The following is a 17,897-nucleotide window of genomic DNA, read 5'->3' on the forward strand; positions in this document are numbered from 1 at the left end:
AAACGGACTTTATCCATATGACTAAATCACAAGGGGCTGTAAATGGGAAGAGTTGTCCCTACAACCTCATGGGCCACCCAGCTCCTTTGTTGTTTGTTATGATAGGAACTTTATCTTTTCCAATAGTTGAATTGTGCATCTTGCCCCACACTTCTGCAACATTTCAATATAACAAAATTACTTGTTAGCAACCTTATGCAGTCTTCTAAAGTTCTTTTAATATTTATATCCTTTTGAGGCTTTGCACCCTTTGAGTAGGGTCAGGGCTGCCTGTACAAATTAAATGACCGTTACAGGAAATATAAACATGCTATTTACAAGTTCACAATTCTTTATTTTCTATACAGTTCTGATGAGTATTTTTTATAGTTGTAGCCTAAGCATTGTGTAAACTGCCATGCTTCTGATATTCACAAAAATGTAATAAAAAAGTAAAATAATTAATGATAAATTGCGCACATGCAAGGATACTGTAAAATGAATCCATTGCCTTAAGCTATGCATTTATGTAATTTTTATATACCCTAACAGTTTGCCTTCCTGTGTACTTTTTCTGGAAATATTCCATGCAAAATCCCATATTTTCTTTAGGATAACATTTCACATTCTTTAAACCTTCCATTAATTTTTCTACATGACATTCAGACTGCCTTTAATGAAAGAAGGGAAAAATCTCAAAACACAGCTACTTTTGTTATCACACTATAAATCCTAGCTCAGGGATTATGCCAATTATCTGATTTACCTCTACAGAGCAACTGAAGAATTTATGCTTATTACCCTTATCATTCTTCATACGTTTGACTCAGTTTATTTATGAGAAACATGTCCTTAAAGGATTTAATGAAAAATAATATTCACACAAATAATTTGACTCTGGGATTAACATAAATCCATCCACCATTCAAATTCAGTTCATTTAAGAAAAACAATATTTGGAGTAGTCACCTTGAGTGCTTTAAGATGAGTTTTAATAAAGGTGTCTCCATAATCCTTTTTCATGGGTATAATACTGGCTTTTCACTGCTGAAAAATGTTCTACTTAATAGACTGTGGTTGATACATTTCAGTTCTTCAAATTCTGATGCTGTAGCTGAATAATCTAGTATGTTTTTTCATCTCTTATTAAAAAAAAAAAAAAAAAAAAGACAGCCACTGACAAGCATCAGATTTGGGCAGAATAACCAGATCCAGTTGTTCTTCTCTGGAAAATCACTGCAGCCACCTTGTTCTAAACCAAGCCTCCCCCAGACATCAAAATGTGGGGTGACTGTTGCAGAGTTTTTGCAGGTTATGGAGTGATAATGAAGAGACTTTGCATCATCCTTATGTGTTGCTTTCAAGAAGCCCTTCACCTTTTACCTTCAGACTGTGATAGTGGTGCTGCCGAGGACAGTGTTGTCCTGGTTTGTTCTGGGATCCACCGCTGAATGCCTTTAAAAGTCCAAGGGCCGAATCATCATGGTGGTGGAGCGCAAGGAGTAGCTGGGGCCTTTGAAGTAATGCCACTTGATGCCGTTGAGCTTTCCATGGTTTTGCCCAGCTGTGTAGAACATTCCATTGAGATTGGAGGGGCCACAGGCATCAAACCACCACCCTGAAAACGTTAAGACAAACAATCAAACTGCAAGTGCACTAAGCATTTTTATTTTGTTTTATAAGTTTAGCTGATTAGCAAATTCTAGTATTCCCAGGCTCATAAATACTCCTGCTGTGGTAGTGGTGGGGTATTTTCTTATTTTCCTTTTTTGCTCTTTTATGCCATTCTGTAGCCAGAGGTGCTGGGGAATGCACTGTTGCATTTACAGAGTTGGAAAAGTATTTAAGTCCTAACTCATTCTGGTTTTATATGCAGTATGTGGAGCAAGAACAAGAACAACAAAGACAAATAAACTGCTTTGCATGTTTAGACAGTATTACAGTTAGCCATCTCATGCAAACCTCAGAAAAAGACTATAATTCTTAAGTATTTTGCATAATTTCACTCGTTTGGCTATTTTGAGTATAAGCATGATTTAATTTTATTTACTGGTCCTTTTCTGTTGCTTTAACTGTGATTGTTCAATTGTTCAGTTTGCTTTTGCTCTCAGGTTAGATGTTCTTAGCAAACATGGGTTATGAGTATGGTGGTGCTGCCCTGTTATAGTAATTACAATATGATAGTACTAGATAATCAGTATTCAGAATGGTGTACAAGGAGATAGGTAGACTCTTTCTTTAAGACTTATGATAAATTTATAAACAAGACTCAGCAAGTTAATGGAAGGACCAAGTGAAGAAGACAATTATAACACTGTAGGACGCTGACAGTCAGAATACCTATGTGCATGGACAGATGATTTAGATGATTACCTGAGTGTGCATGCATTTAGGTGACAGTATGGTCAACTTCAATCAAGGTATATTCATTGTATGTACAATTTGGGCCATAACAGTGACATTCAATCCTTAATTTTATTATTTTGAATGGGAAAACCTATATTAAATCTTGAGCCTCCTAATCTTGATCTTGAAATGTACCAAATGCTTTCGGGTCAGCAGTGTCAGGAGGGTCCTCGCTCAGATCCATCTGACATTTGTTCACTTCCCTGCAAAGCCTCTGAGCAAGTTCACACCTGGAACTTAGAAAACTGACAAAAGTTGATTCAATTTTTTTTTTTTTTAAAAGGCGTTTGTAAGAACTTTATTTACATGTCCACAGGTAGCAGAAAATTACCAGTTACCTGACCATCATTGACTACAAAAAGACATGAAAAGTGTTACTGATTGATATCAAAGTTATGCCTTTTCTGCCTGCCTACCCTGCCTGTTCTTTCCCAGAAAGATGCGGCTTCCTACTCTTTAACCCTTTGAACTCTGTGTGCAATTGCATATATTTTATTCTACTGGAAAGACAGGGCAAGAAATGTCTTGCCCAGATGCTTGTTCTTCTAGTTCACTGCTCCAGCAGCTGCATTGTAAGACTGTTCTGAAAAGTGAGGTGACACAGGTTTAGAAAAAACCCCAGAACTTTGCTGAGGGCAAACCAGTAATCTGGTTTACAGAATAGCCCTGTGAACAGTTGTGTTGGCATAACCGAAGGAGTAATAAACTGAGAAGTTAGGATAAAAGAGAAGTGTAACAGTTCAGGAACTTTTCAACCTGAGTTTTCTGCCAAAGAAAATGCATGTAGAGCCATACCTCTACCTCTGTGAGTGCTCCGCTAACATCGCACTGAAAATAAACCAGAAATATTTGTCAAGTACTTGTAAATATTACTAACAACGACAGAGGTTTTGCTACCATTTGTATGACTGAATGCAGAAAATTCAAACTTGCTAAAAGTGTAGGTTTGGTTGCAAACTGTATGCAAAAAAACCTCATCTCACCTTTAGACTTCTGCAGTGAAGATATGTAAGATATATGTCTTTAACCAATAGACAAAATGGAGTCAGTGGTGAAATACAATGTGAATCTTCAGATCTATTTTAAATTGTTGCTTTAAGATGAAATTAATCAGTCAACTCTCTTGTCTACATCCCCAAGATCTTTTCTTGTTAAGGTGAATTTCAGATTGCCACGGGAGTTAGAATTTTAAGGAAAACTCCAAATAACATGAAACTTGGCAACATCAAGATTACAGAACACAAACTGACAAAGATAAACTAGGTGACATGCTGACTCCACGGAAAGTAGTGGGAGTTTTGCTGTATATCTTGATGGGAATAGAATTTTCTGTCCAACACCTTACAGGATATCTATGTAATGTAACAGAAAGATGCTTAGTTCAGACTGAGGAAGGCAGAATGAATCCCCAGACTGCAAAGAGCTAATATTCCCAATGTCAAAAATATATTAACCTCAATGGCTAGGACCTCTATTTGTCAGAAAGATTTCTGCTGGGTTTTTTTCATAGTAAGACTTTGCCTTTGTGAATCTTTAACACAGGTCTTATGCATCTTTCCATGTAATATGGTTGTACTGAACATTTACCTTCATGTATGAAGGCAAATAAGATCATAAAGATCAGGTGGTGGCTTTTGCTTTTGGTGGTTAAATGCCACTTTATTTTAAAAAGTTAGTTCAGCCTGCACATCACAGCATTGTAATCTTCCCAGGACCCCCTGCAGCCCTTTTTCAAGCACCACCGGTAGTGGCAAACTGATCATCTAGCGAGTGGCTGCTGAATTCTGCAGGTATCACTGTGGACTGAAATGCAGAATTTTAAATTTTCAGTGTGTTTCACACTCTGAATTCTGGAAATGGAATTAAACTGTGAGAAGCTCCTCTTAGACAATGTGCACTGCCCTGGTGAATCCTCCAATTTCATAATATTCAGTGGTTAACCTTTTAGCTGTATGGTCAGCTGTAATGAATGCATTGTATGAAGGTATTTTAAACTATGCCTTACTACTACTGACATGATATTGACCATGATTAGCCTTCAGATCCATCCACTTACTCTGTCCTTTGTATTCAGATCCATGTAATTTATGTTTCTAGTCTTGTAAAGTAATTTCTTAGATTTTGGATAATACTTAGTGGTTTTTTTCAGAAGTAACACTTCATAATGAAATCTTGAGGGAAGAATTTATGCCAGATAAATTCTGGCAAACTTCTATTTTGATACAATTGACCTTCCTTTGATTACAATGTTATACCTAAGGGGCCAATAACCAAAGAAAGAGAAAGCCATACAGCTGATGTTTTACTGTAACCAGAGTATAATCTTGTAGAAACTTAAGACAAAGTTAAACAGAGAAAATCTAATCCTCATTTTTCAAAGCTGGAACACAGATGCAGCTGGGTTCTGTTTATGGTCTTGGGATGAAGACATGGCAAGCTGTGCTAGTTACCATTTCATCTTAAAGGAACAGCAATAGATGCGTAAATGTCCTTTTCGGGGAGAAGGTTTTCAGTGGTGCCCTACAAAATCTATGTTAAATATGGAATGAGTCAAAGAAACATAAAATTGTATATACCTTTTGTGAGGACCTGTTCAAATCTCTCGTCATAGATTTCTTCTAAATAAATTCTTCTTTCAAAATATGTGTTCATGAGCATCTTTTTTTTCTACTGTACTGTTCTTGTTAGTGAAACTGTATGAATTTTTTTAAAGATGTTTCCTGATACTACATTAAAATGTTGGGTTTTCTTTCTCTCTGTCTTTCTTTTTTTTTAAGTGTTGTTTTTTTTTTTTCCTCTGTATGGTTATTTCTCTCCATCCTCCCCTGCAGTCCTCTAAAAGCTCTTCATTCCCCATAGAGCCTCAGATTATCACAAGACTTCCTACTGCATGTCTCAACACCAAAATCCACATCTTTGCATGGATGCAAATGTTTTTTCAGACGCCTTGTATATTGGGGGAAAGAGTAATGAAACAGTAACTTTATTGGTAGCTATGAGGAAGTGGGGGAAGTAAAAGAGAGGTTTCTGAAAGAGATACCTGCAGCACTGCCATTGCAGAAAACACCAAATAAAGAAGCTACAGGACTGTGAGACAGTCTGACCCAAGGAAAGACTCCCAGTAGCTAGATGTTGGCTTATTCCCTGGAGTTCACAGGATTTTCCTCCCATGAAGAATCTTGTTTATTTTTAACTACAAGGTAATGGCTTTCCCAAATACCTATCAAGTCTTCTTTGAATAGCAGTAAGATTTTAACCTCAGAGAAAACTTTTGGCAATGATTTCCATGGGATATTTGAATCATGTATGAAAATAATGAAGGGTGAGCATTATAAGAAATAATAATAGAAGCAAGATTTTAAAGTGACTAATGAAGTGGCAAAGAGGAGGCTTTTATGAGAAGATTAAGAGACTTTTTATTCAGAAACACAGGTATTTTCTTCAAGTTGTTGTGATCACGAAGTCACTAATTGCTTATTTGAACTGAGGGTGGTTCAGTCTTTTGAGGTTAGCCCACCTCTAATAATTTGTATCATACAAGCAGCACTACCATCTCTGTTTGCAATAAAAATCCTTAGGTCATAAAGTATATTGTCCAAACAAAAAATAATTTAGATAATACATTGATAAGTTGTTTGAAAGTTCAGCTATGCAAATAAACATGAATCCCCACTGTAGACAGCTGCTCTTCTGGAGCAGTTAAAGCATGCTCATGCTTTGTGGACTCCTATGCTTTGGTCTTTAATTAGTGTTGCTATTACCTCTGGGAAGTTGTTAAATTTTTGTCAGCTCTTTTCATTAAATAAATGTATTTTGAATGTTTCAGTTTACTTCAGCCACCTATCACCAGATAGTTCAGCTCCACAGACCTGCTTGTACTATATCTTTGGCTGAATATGAATGTATATTGAGATAATTTCTAAAAGTTCTTACAAAAAACTACCTAATAAAGGAACATTGCGCAAATGAGTAATGATATTACAAGAAAAAACCACAGCCACCTTTTATAATGGTTTTCTGAAGTCACAAGTATAATTTTTATATGACAGAATCTTCTTTGTCAAAAGCAACATAAAAAAAGGCTTTTGTATGCCAAAGCTAACAGCTTTCCTTTTTTGGCTTGTATAAATCGTAATTAAGCATGTATGTATGTAAAATTCTTTGTTAGTAACCTAGTGCTCATCAATTCATGAGTGCACTGTAAATCTAGCGTGCATTGGGAACTTGCTAATGATCACTCATGTTTGATAAGAGGTTCTTAGTTGCCTTTTACATACTAAAATAGGTGTCTAAACCCTGCACATTTGATGGCAGACCCTTTCTTCACACATCTGTCTCTGCTCTCCCTCCTGAGTACACAGAATGCCTCCAAATGCAGTGAGATCAATACAATCCATTCAATAAGATCCAACGTATGTTTGAATGGTACATTTGTATGGGTTTATGGGATAAAGGGATCCTATGAAAAGCCAATATTTATTTCTAGCCCTCTGGGTTTGTCTATAAAATTTAGTGCATTTGGCAACAAAATCAATAAGAACAATTTCTAATGCAAAAATATTGAAATAGTCTTCATTGTTCAAAAGACATAATTATTTTATGAAAGATTTCAATGTTTCTGACTGTGTTAGGCTCTGTTTGACTTTGCATTGGTAACTTCTCAGCTAGAAGACTGGGTGCAGTTTTGGATGACACCTCAAGCTATACTTGGATCCACTGGACAGAGTCCAAAAGAGTGAATGTAAGAAGAAAGATTTAGGGTTGAGGGTTGTTTAGTCCAGAATTCAAAAGACAGATTGCCAACAATCTCAAATTCATGAAAAAGCTGCTGAAAAAAGCAGCTTTTCAAAGGAATGCAAAGGAATGGTCTATTCTTTCCAGTGATGGAAGGTAGGACAAGATGGAACACACTTAAATTACCATAGAATTAGTTTTGTCAACAAGTAAAGATTTCTTAAATTAAGTATTGCCAAACTCAGTAACAGATTATGAGAATGAATCTCTATCACTACAAATCTTGAAGATGAACAGAAAGACAGAAATAAATAGGTAGAGAAGAGTCTGTCTTAGAAAGGCACTATATGGCCTCTGGAAGTCATTTCCAGGTCCATATTCTTTTATTCGTTAGAGTATTGGATTGTCCAGACTATCACTTAGCAATTGGCACTTGACATTCTGAAGGTTAAATCAGAATTTAGCTGTTAGGATATAAGATGGAAAGGCATTAGCTTTTCGGATCAACTGGATAACACAGTTCTTTTCATAAAGACCTTTTTATGAGGTAAAAATAACATGAAACTTGCAGACTGGTGACCACGTTCTGATCTTCTGAATATATCAACAGAATAATTTTTAAGTTAGTCACTTCTTGGTGTTCTTGTAACACTTTATTACTATTGTCCATACTTAACCCTGATAAACATAGCAATATAATAATAGTTTTGTTAAAAGTGCTGAGTAGTCATACGTCTAATGAAATATTTCTAATATTTCTAGCATAAATCAAATAATATTCCAATCACTTCTTATCTGCATGGTGGTTATATTTTTCTATCAAAATGTTAGGCAACATAAATGATACTTTATGAATGGTGTTTTATAAGTAACTTTATGAAAGCAACAATATGCATAAAACCTAAAAATTGATGCTTTCCTATGTAAGTAGGTGTATATCCAGGGGTTCATGTTGGATACTTTTAAGTGTGCTGAGGTTGCTACTTTCAAAGTTTTTTCTTTCAAACAAAATATAAGAGAAACTGTGGCTTTTTCTAATCGGGTAAGGTACGGGCAGACTTCTATATTCAGCCAAGAAATTCCCTCCAAGTCATGACAAGAATCCTCCATTTTCCTTCCTGGGAAAATATTCAGGCAAAGTATCATTTATTTGCATTGTTCTTATGCCCATACTAAGGCATGTGCTGCTGACTGCTGTCGGAGACAGGACACTGCGTCTGGATGGACCATTGCTTCCAGTAAAATAAAAAAAGTTATTTCAAAAATTTTATGCTGTTTCAATATTAGCAAGATATCTAGAAAGTCTCCTTGTCACTTTGTCAAACTATGTCAGGGATCAGAAGTTTAGCAACATTCTCACTTATCACCTGAGGCAAGGTAAATGCCTCTGTGGACATCTCAGACTGCAGCCAATACAAGACAAAGGGAATCACCTTAAGACTCTCGCTATGCGACAAGTTACCATAAGTCACTTTCCATTGACTGAAAACAATTGCACAGACTATTCCTGGAGCTCAGCTGACAGGTTGTATCCTGGTGGGATGCTCTGACTTGGCCTTGTGCCCACGAATCTGAACAAGAGACATTAAGTGCTCTTCTATTGGAAATCTGTCTGAAGCGCCTTGGACATCTACTCAGTGCTTCATTCTGGTGGCAGTTTGTTACATTTTAAGTGCTGTTTCTTGCAAAAAGTTGTGTGTGTAGCTCACTGGGGTACTTTTCAGAATAATGCTTGAAATGTTATGGGGTTATAACCCGTTGTTCAGTTTACTGGCCTGAGATATAGTACCAGTTCTTAACAGGTATTTTCATGATATAAAATTTTTTTACTGTTTTGACAAATGTTAAGTTTAAATGAAGAAATTATTTGAATAAATATGCTTTGTCTCCCTTTAAATTAAATGAAGCATGCTTAGTTTAAATTTTCCAAGGCACAAAAAAGCAGCTAAAACATTTAACTACCATGTAAAGGTCACAGGGGCTAAGAATCCGGCTCATGTATGTACTTTTGAAGCAATTCCCTAAAATCAACATTAAGATAGAGTCAAGTAGCATAGCATGGCTCTTGAAAGGACAAGAAACACACACACACAAAAAAACCCCTCTGTTGATGCTACTGTATTATTCTCCCAGTATTTAATTTCTTATTCTTGAGAAGAGGGAGGAGAGAGAATAATAGTTTTTATATAGACCAAATAAAACTGACAACTAGTAAGATCACAGAGAGAAATGTGTGTTTTCCTTACATTTGTATTTTCAGCCTTGACTATACCATATCACAGTCTTGAGCTTCAGCTTATCTCAGCCTTTATTCCTGACATAAATATATTCAGTTCACCTCATAGAGATAACAAGCTCACCCAAACTGTCAAGATAGCTAGAAACCTGCCTGTAGATTTCATATCATTCATCATTAAAGAGCTCTCTGTGAAGTTGCCAAAACTAACAGAGAGTCTGATCTCTTTTGGAAAAAAAAAGAGGTTTTCCAAAAACCTGTTATCGTTGCTACTTTTCTTAATTAGTCTTTGTCTGTGGTACAAAACTGAAATCCACTCACTAAACAAATGTTTTGGTATTTAATTCAATTTCTGATATTTCTCAAGGAATGAGAAAGTCATTTCAAGGAGCAAAGCATAGCAGAGTGTTTGAGGAGAACTCTAGCATGATTAAAGTCTTTCTCTTCTTGAAAAACTACAAATTACTCAGTGCTGTACAGTCTATCTCCAAAAGACTAGTACTCAGAGTCTAGTCCAAAAGACTAGACTCATCTATCTCCAAAGGCTAGCTGCATCTCCTTTTACGCTGCAGTGATTTGTTCTCTTTGTGATTTCCTCAGCCTTTGGTAATTCTCCCCCTTCCTCCTTATTCCTTTCATTTGCTACTAGTATATTCCAATATGTGGTTTTCCTGTTGATTTACAGGACTGCTGCAGCAAAATATATGTGAACCTTGTGGAATGGTTATTCAACAGCAGGCTGACCTTAGCGGGGCATTGACCTGCCATAGAAGTCAGGGCAGAAAAATAAACAATACCTCTGCTCCCAGAATTAGCTGTCTGGGAGCAGAGGTATTTCCAGGCAGCTCGGATACATGAATGAGTTTGCACTTCAGCACAGACACAACTCACACTTAGGAGCTTCCACTAGACTCTGGCCTGCCCTGGAAGTAAGACACTTTAGTTTAGCATGGTCTCTAAAGGGAAAGGTCAACAGTTTTAATTAAAATAAACTATTGACTTCTTATCCATTATCTGTCTCCAAACTGCCTGGTTAGCTTCTTTTTTTATAGAAATGGAAAGGTAGTGTCTAATCACCTGTCTACTGGAAGAAGTTTCCCATGCTGACTTTTAATAAGATATCACTAGAGGCAGTTAGAAAAGTTTGAAAAATCAGCTCCTTAAAGACTTTCCCAACTGGGTCATTTCCAATCGGCAAAAGAGAATGAGGAGCTAGGTTATGCATTCGATATAAATTCCCAGTGATGGGAACCCATCTTCTGTTAGCAGATGAAAGCTTTAGAGGCTCATATATGCCTGAATATGTCCTGAGCTGGATTCAGTCAGAGTGCCAGTAACCACAAATAATATCAGTTTAACAGTCTGATCCAAAATACTGAATAATTTATATGCTATAGGATTCTTTCCAGGAAAGTTAGAAATCACTGAGGGGGAGCCTCCGAAGAAGATCAGATGTGAAGATAAGGGCCTTTCTTGGTCATACAGTCAATGAACCAAAGAACCCCAATTTAAGCTTTCTGCTTTAATCTGGTGTCCTAGAGATAAAAATGAGCTTGCCCATACAGAGACTAGGAATAAGTATCATTTGCCTAGGAATAACTATCAAAAGTTCTCACTCTTGTGCAGAGCTTTTGGTGTCTGTACGGGGAGATAATCTCAGATATTCCTCCTCTGCATTGCAGGGAAAAAATATCAGTCGTATACACTATACTTGCTGGCAGTCAGATTGACCTGGTGCTTTAAACTCAGCCAGTATAACTTCTCTGTGCTCTTCCCCACCTTGACTCTTCTTTCCTTCTTTCTGCAGCTCTACTCACCTTACTAAGAATACTGTTTTAAATCTTCCAGAATGGCTAAGTGCCACAATTTGAACAGGGGGTTGCAGGTCTAGTCTTTCACAGCTGAGGGAATTAGCTATTACATTAACTATGTCTATATGTATATGTGTATATGTGTATTATGCTCATATAAAACAGAAAGCTGAATCATTATAATTATTTCAATAACAGAATCACATCCCTAAGTGAAATAGATAATATATTGCAAGTCCAGATTCTGATTGGTTTTAAACTTTACCTTCTATTATCTATTTCCCTGCATTTTCTCTTTTCTTTTTCTGGCTGATTCTCCTGCGTGTCACAAAGTTATTTTCCCCTTCTTAATCTCTTAGCTTCTCTCTTATTTTGCCTTTCTTGCCTCAACAATAGCAATAACTTATACTTTCCCCCTTGACATTGTTGCAATAGCTTCAGTGCAGAAGTATACTGACTGCATCTCTGAATAATCCCTTCCATGCTGATAGGAACTTTGAGGTATTCGCACATACCACAACATATATACAGAAAAGAGTAGGAGTCATAATAATAAAAGGAATTTGCACACAGTACTTATACATCCATGAATGCAACTTCATCCATGGTTGCTTTAGGAAAATAGAGTAGATTCGTATCAACGTACCACATATTTTCAGAGTTGTTGTACTCACCTCCAGTCAACATGAGAGCACATTTACACATGCAGTTGTCATTGTCAGCATCTTTTGTACTGAATTCAGCACCATGTAAGATCAGGCTACTCTGTTTTCCAGCTGTTCCACTGTGACCTTTTAAATAAAGCCTGAAACAGCAAGAAAAAACAATCAGTGTCACCAAAAAGAAAAATAAAAGACCCAGATCTTTTTCCACATCAGGTTTGCCTTGTATGAAGTGCACTCAGAAAATTCAGAAATGTCTTGTGTTTTGGCTTAATCTCTTTGTTGTTTCAGCTGTATAATGGTGACCTTCAGGGTTTTTCAATCTATCTGTAGTAGCACATTGTCCCTGCCCCAGAACAGAACTGAGCACAAGGAAGCTGCACCAGAAAATGCAACAAAGTGGAGTGAGTCAGAGACAGAAAAGAGAATGAGGAGAGGTGCCCAGAGATCTGCAAGACATTGAGAGAATAATTGAGTATTTTAGTAGCTGATCTTTTTACTGTGGCACAGAAACAGCTCTCCCAGTTAACAGCAGCCACGTTATTAATCCCTGGGCTTGAAAGAGGATTTCAGCAGTTTCAGAAATTTTAATTCCACCAGTTACAGCACAAGCTAGAAACCCAGTTCTGCCAAAGCTGTCTCTGAGTGATGAATGGAGAATCACTTAGAGTTCAAGCCACGGAAGTCTTAATAATTTGCAATGCTAAATATCCCTTTTCTTAAGGACCCTTGTCAACTAGTTGAAAACACAACCATGAGCTTGGAGCCTGAGCCCAGCTCCAGCAAGTAACAGAGTGTTTGTGGTGCTCCATCCTGTAATACTCAAAGCTGTAGGGATGCTGAACAGATACCTCTGTCCCAGCAAGGAAACACTGGGGACCTGGGCATGTCTGACCTGAGTTCACAATTGCAGGGACATGCACAAGAAAGTGCTGAAGAGAGAGAAGAGAAGAGAAGAGAAGAGAAGAGAAGAGAAGAGAAGAGAAGAGAAGAGAAGAGAAGAGAAGAGAAGAGAAGAGAAGAGAAGGGAAGGGAAGGGAAGAGAAGGGAAGGGAAGGGAAGGGAAGGGAAGGGAAGGGAAGGGAAGGGAAGGGAAGGGAAGGGAAGGGAAGGGAAGGGAAGGGAAGGGAAGAGAAGAGAAGAGAAGAGAAGAGAAGAGAAGAGAAGAGAAGAGAAGAGAAGAGAAGAGAAGAGAAGAGAAGAGAAGAGAAGAGAAGAGAAGAGAAGAGAAGAGAAGAGAAGAGAAGAGAAGAGAAGAGAAGAGAAGAGAAGAGAAGAGAAGAGAAGAGAAGAGAAGAGAAGAGAAGAGAAAAGATTGCTTACAATGGTTTCCCTTGCCTCTGCTTAAGCATATCTGTGAGACAGACATCACTGGGAGATGGATGCTCACAGCAAAAACTACTTCCTGTACACAGCTGCTTAGATCAGACATCTGACCAGTACAGTCATTTTTTTCATAAAACATTGCTGGAAGAAGAAGGTATCCTTTGCTATAACAGTTTCATGTGCAGGAAGGAGGAGACAGGATCTTAGTGTCTACTGGAGAAATATGAAGCCATAATCCTTACATCCCAGGAGCAAGCCCTAGCCACTGGAGCAAGAGAGAGGGGAAGAAGCATCCCTCACCTGTCTCAGGGAAGCTTCACAAGCAGGAATACGTGAGCCACAGGGCTAACCAAGAATATGATTTGATATGTAGTGGGATAGACTTCTTCACTGAAGGGAAGGTGAGAAACATCAGTTCTGTTTCTTCTAGGGTTATTGAAGAGGGGCAAGTATATCTTTTAAATATCGAATGTAAAATGCATAAGAAGCCACTGGAGCAGAAGCAGGACTTAAGTCTGTAAAGGAGGAGAGACGTCTCTTTCTCTCTGGGATTTACAGCTGGGAGTGCTATCCTAGAAAATGCCTTTCCAAATTCTCCCACAAACGCAGTGAACAAGGAGAGCAGATATGAGTCACTGATTGTTGTCGCTGCCTCTTAGATTGTTGTTGTATTTTTATTCAATTACTTTGGATGAATAAAAAAGTAAATGCCTTTACCAGAGTGTCATTCTTCCATTTGTTTAGATGGAAGATAGATACTTCGCTGCAAAGTGGTCACAGTGTTAACAGCAGGAGTCGAGAGCATCCCTAACCCATTCTAGCCTACACAGTAGTAGTTAAGCCATTGGCATTTTTCTGAGGTGAGGAGGAGAGTCTGTCCCCCAGACTGAGATTTAAATAAAACCCAGTTCTCCCACGGAACTTTGGCTTTGGAGCTCTGCTTATGAGAGGGAAAAGGGGCACATGGGCACCATATGGCAGTTTTCCTTAATGAAGTGCATGGCTGCTGATTTTTTTTTTTTAATGCATCTGTGGGTGGATATTAGATCCAAACAAAGCCAATCTGATTAAACTTGTCATGGAAACTCATTACAGAAAAGCCTCTTCTGGATATCACAGTGAGGTTACTAAGCCCTCTCAAGATGTGAAGGCACAGAACCAGCACTTGGGGCTCTAGAGAGTCTGAAATTCATGCTTTCAGACTGACTTAAATGTCACTTAATTTTCAGTGAAATTCTTCCATTCTCCATCTTTAAAAATGGAGACAATAGATGCTAAGCATGAACATGTTAAAATTTATTAAGAAAAGAGAACTGTCAGGGCTATCCTTCCAAAACAGTTACACTGCCTACCTTCATCTGATTTTAATGTTGTATGTCACCTGATCTGAGCCTGATAATTAAATACCTTTGGACTTAATCCTTAGAGTAAATTTTATATATAGATAAGTATACACACACATATAAAAATTCTTGGATTAAATATAAATACCATGGATAGTCAAATATCTTTGGATAGCACAAACATGGATAAGGCAAAGTGTGAGCCTCGATAAAAGATCATGAAGATTCTTAGAAATTTAACAAGGAACAGCCTAGGAACAGGAATCGAGGAAGATCATTGCATTATGCTATTGTCCAATCACAGTGGCAATTAGCCCATAATTGCCATGTTACTCTATCGAAGGATGCTTGTTTTAGACAAGATTACTCTAAGATCTGTCTTTGCTCATGTTCATTTCTTTGTTCCATACAAATGAAAGGCTGGAATTGATCCCATCTTCATTCATTGGACTTTTGCCTTGTTTTGCAAGCTGTACCTAATTTTTTGCAGAACAAAATAAACTTCCCTGAGGTTGTGTTGATAGAAAAATTACTTTGTCACATGATATCTACAATCTGATTTTAAATGGCCATATATCCTCACTGTATCAGCAACACCAAAGCTCACAGAAGTCTCATAAAGTCAGTATAAAAAGCAAATGCTGTTTACTTAAATCAGAAAGACAATGCTAGCCAGATTTTTTTATTAGCAATCAACACTATAAAACCCACTTAGTCCAATAAAAAAATTCATATAATGGAAGAAAACAATAAAGAAATGAATAAAACTTGATGTGCAATGTTTTCCCCAAAGGGGTAGGGCATTAGGAATATTTACAAGCTCATACTCTTGCCCTGATATTTTATAAACATTCCACTCGGCACAGATTTAGATCTTGCTAGTTATGTTTGACTTTCCCTCAACACCATTTGTCTAGTAGGTCTCCAGTGACTTTGAAAGGCTAAAGCTTAGCTTAGCTCCAAACTCTAGTAGGCTTACCATATTGCAGCAGTGTACAGAGGAAGCATAGGGTGAAACAGTAATTCTCTTGCTTTGGGCCTTTGTCCCTGCATTGGCATTGCCCAACAGTTAGGAAAAAAATGATACTGCAAAGTTGGCACTACTTTAGGCCAAAATCAGGTGTCAATCAAAAAACCAAAATTGGTCCTGAAGCAGTCAGTTCTTCTCTTTCTGAGCTTCAGTTCAAGCCATATGGGTCCAGACTAGCCTGGGCTGAGATAGCAAGTCTGCATAGCACTAGGGCAACTGATGAGCCTGCTAGCTCCCAGGCAGCAGTAGATATCTTACCACTTAGTTAATTTTTTAGTATTCTAAGATTCAGATTGATAGGATTGAACCTTTAAAATAAACTCTGAATAACTACTAGGACATAATTTCCCTCCCTTAGAAAAGATGGCTAGTCAGGGTAGAGTTGTTCTTAGTTGTTCTTGAAGGAGACAAAGGAAAGGAAGTTTAAAATAAAACCTAACTTATTCCAGTCAAAAGTCAAGGAGCAGTTTCAGGACTACATCTCCAGTCTTACCACTTGTTCACAGCAGGAAAATTCTGAAGATCAAGGAAAGCAGTGGAAAAACTGCTCAGATTTACAAATTAGGTGGGAAAAGCAAATTCATGCTCAAATAAGCAAGAAGAAGAAGTCTACTTTCTCTGTATACAGTAGAATTAAAATAGCAACAAATAAGCAATAGCACGTAAATCATGAGTAAGTAGGAGTAAGAGAAATACTGCACGTGCATATTAAGTTTTGAGGACTTCTGATGACATTTTTATGAAATTCTAAAATCACTATGAGGAACATAGCAGCTGATAGCATTCATTTAGAGACTAGCAGCTTTCCTAGTTGATGTATGTAAGAAGAAACAGCACATTTAAAAAAAATGCAACTGTTACCTCTTATCTAGCATGAGTGTTAGAAATTCCCTCTGCATTTTTTCTGTGTGTTATTATAGCAATGGCAGCTTGGGATCTATACATACAGACGGTGAAGAAGACGGCTCTTAAGCACATTTTGCTTTTCACCATTCCTACTGTGTAACACAACTTGGCTATCTGCAGCCCCTTGAAACTAAAGCAAGGTATATTGTGTGGAAAGAATAGTTCTAAAATATTACATACACAACTGCAGGGCAGCCTGAAAAGTCATTTCAAATTTACACGGAAATTTTTCCTTTTGAAGCAATTAGATCATCTGGAATTCTTCTTTCAAATGTATACAGCTTAGCTGTGTTCACACTGTGTTTGATGAGTTTAACAGATGAACATGGGACAATTCCAAATAAAGTACAAAAACATTTGTATATTTCTGCAACATGCAGTTATGAAGATTGCAACATACACAATGAGATATAAAAAAAAATTAAGAAATAAATGCAATCATAAGCCCATGTGAAAAAGTTGTGTGCTAAATATTACTAGAAGTTTAGGAAGTGGTTTCTGCTTCGGTGCTTGCATATAGAGCACCTGACCTTAGAATTTCTATTTATTTATTTATTTTTACTAGAACTAGTGAGACGTCTGTAGGACTCCCAGAATTTAATGTTAGCTACTTCTTTCTCTAATTTTTTTTCTGTTAGAGTCATTAGAGATCACTCAGTCCTTCATTTAAAGCAGTTCCTCAATGAAATAGCTAAGAAGTCATATCCAGCTTTGTCGGTGAGTAATGCATACTTCGTCTGTAAATAAACAAAAAATATACTAGCTTATTGCAAACACTAACAACCATCATTAAGAGATGTACAGTACCATCTCAACTACCTCAGTGTGCATGGTCTTAAGTATTTTAATGAGTTAAGATAAGATCAAATTTCATCATTGCCACAGTACTAAAAATTTTAGCACAAATCTCCATGACTGGAATTCATAAACATGAGTAATGGCTTAAAATTCTTAACCATTAAATAGAGAGAAACAGGAGTCTTGCAGTAGGATTTAAAAGATTCAGAGTGATGAATGAAGAGGGGCACATCAAAGCTTGCCTTTGGCAAATACTGTAGAGGAACGCCTCCAAATTCCCACCTCCCTTTTGTCTCTCTCTGCAGGCTAAAATGTCTCTCTCTGCTGCCTCCTCATTCCACATGGCTGGCAGGAAGGAATCCCAAAGTCTGATCCCTCCTCAAGGAAGGGATCGTTAAGTTTGATGGAAAGGGTCATTGAATAAAATGGATGCATGGGGATCAGAATCCTATACCCAGAATTTCCTGTTCTGACCCTTCTCCTCACTGGGTTTCCATTTTCTCCTAACTTCAATAGGAGCGGACGGCACCTGTATCTCAGCCCTTCTTCTAACCTGCTGGTCACCACTTATACCTGATGTCTGGGAACACGTCTACACAGATAAGTGCAGACAAATATAAGTTCACACCGATTGTCCTCCATGTTAGGCATGTGAAAGGCATCTTT

General features: G+C 37.5%; 1 protein-coding gene across 1 annotated transcript in view; it reads right to left on the reverse strand.

Annotated features, from left to right (window-relative positions):
* Positions 1 to 1,055: 1,055 nt before the first annotated feature.
* ANGPT1 (angiopoietin 1) overlaps positions 1,056 to 17,897 on the reverse strand; it is a 167,661-nt gene continuing 150,819 nt past the window's right edge. The window contains exons 8-9 of the mRNA XM_075495130.1: positions 11,841 to 11,971; positions 1,056 to 1,597 (exon numbers count right to left, since the gene is read on the reverse strand). Of these exons, the coding sequence (XP_075351245.1) occupies positions 1,437 to 1,597; positions 11,841 to 11,971 (292 nt within the window). The 3' untranslated portion in view covers positions 1,056 to 1,436. The remainder of the gene's footprint in view (positions 1,598 to 11,840; positions 11,972 to 17,897) is intronic.

The sequence above is a fragment of the Mycteria americana genome, chromosome 2, assembly GCF_035582795.1.
Source record: "Mycteria americana isolate JAX WOST 10 ecotype Jacksonville Zoo and Gardens chromosome 2, USCA_MyAme_1.0, whole genome shotgun sequence".
In the NCBI taxonomy this organism is placed as follows: domain Eukaryota; kingdom Metazoa; phylum Chordata; class Aves; order Ciconiiformes; family Ciconiidae; genus Mycteria; species Mycteria americana.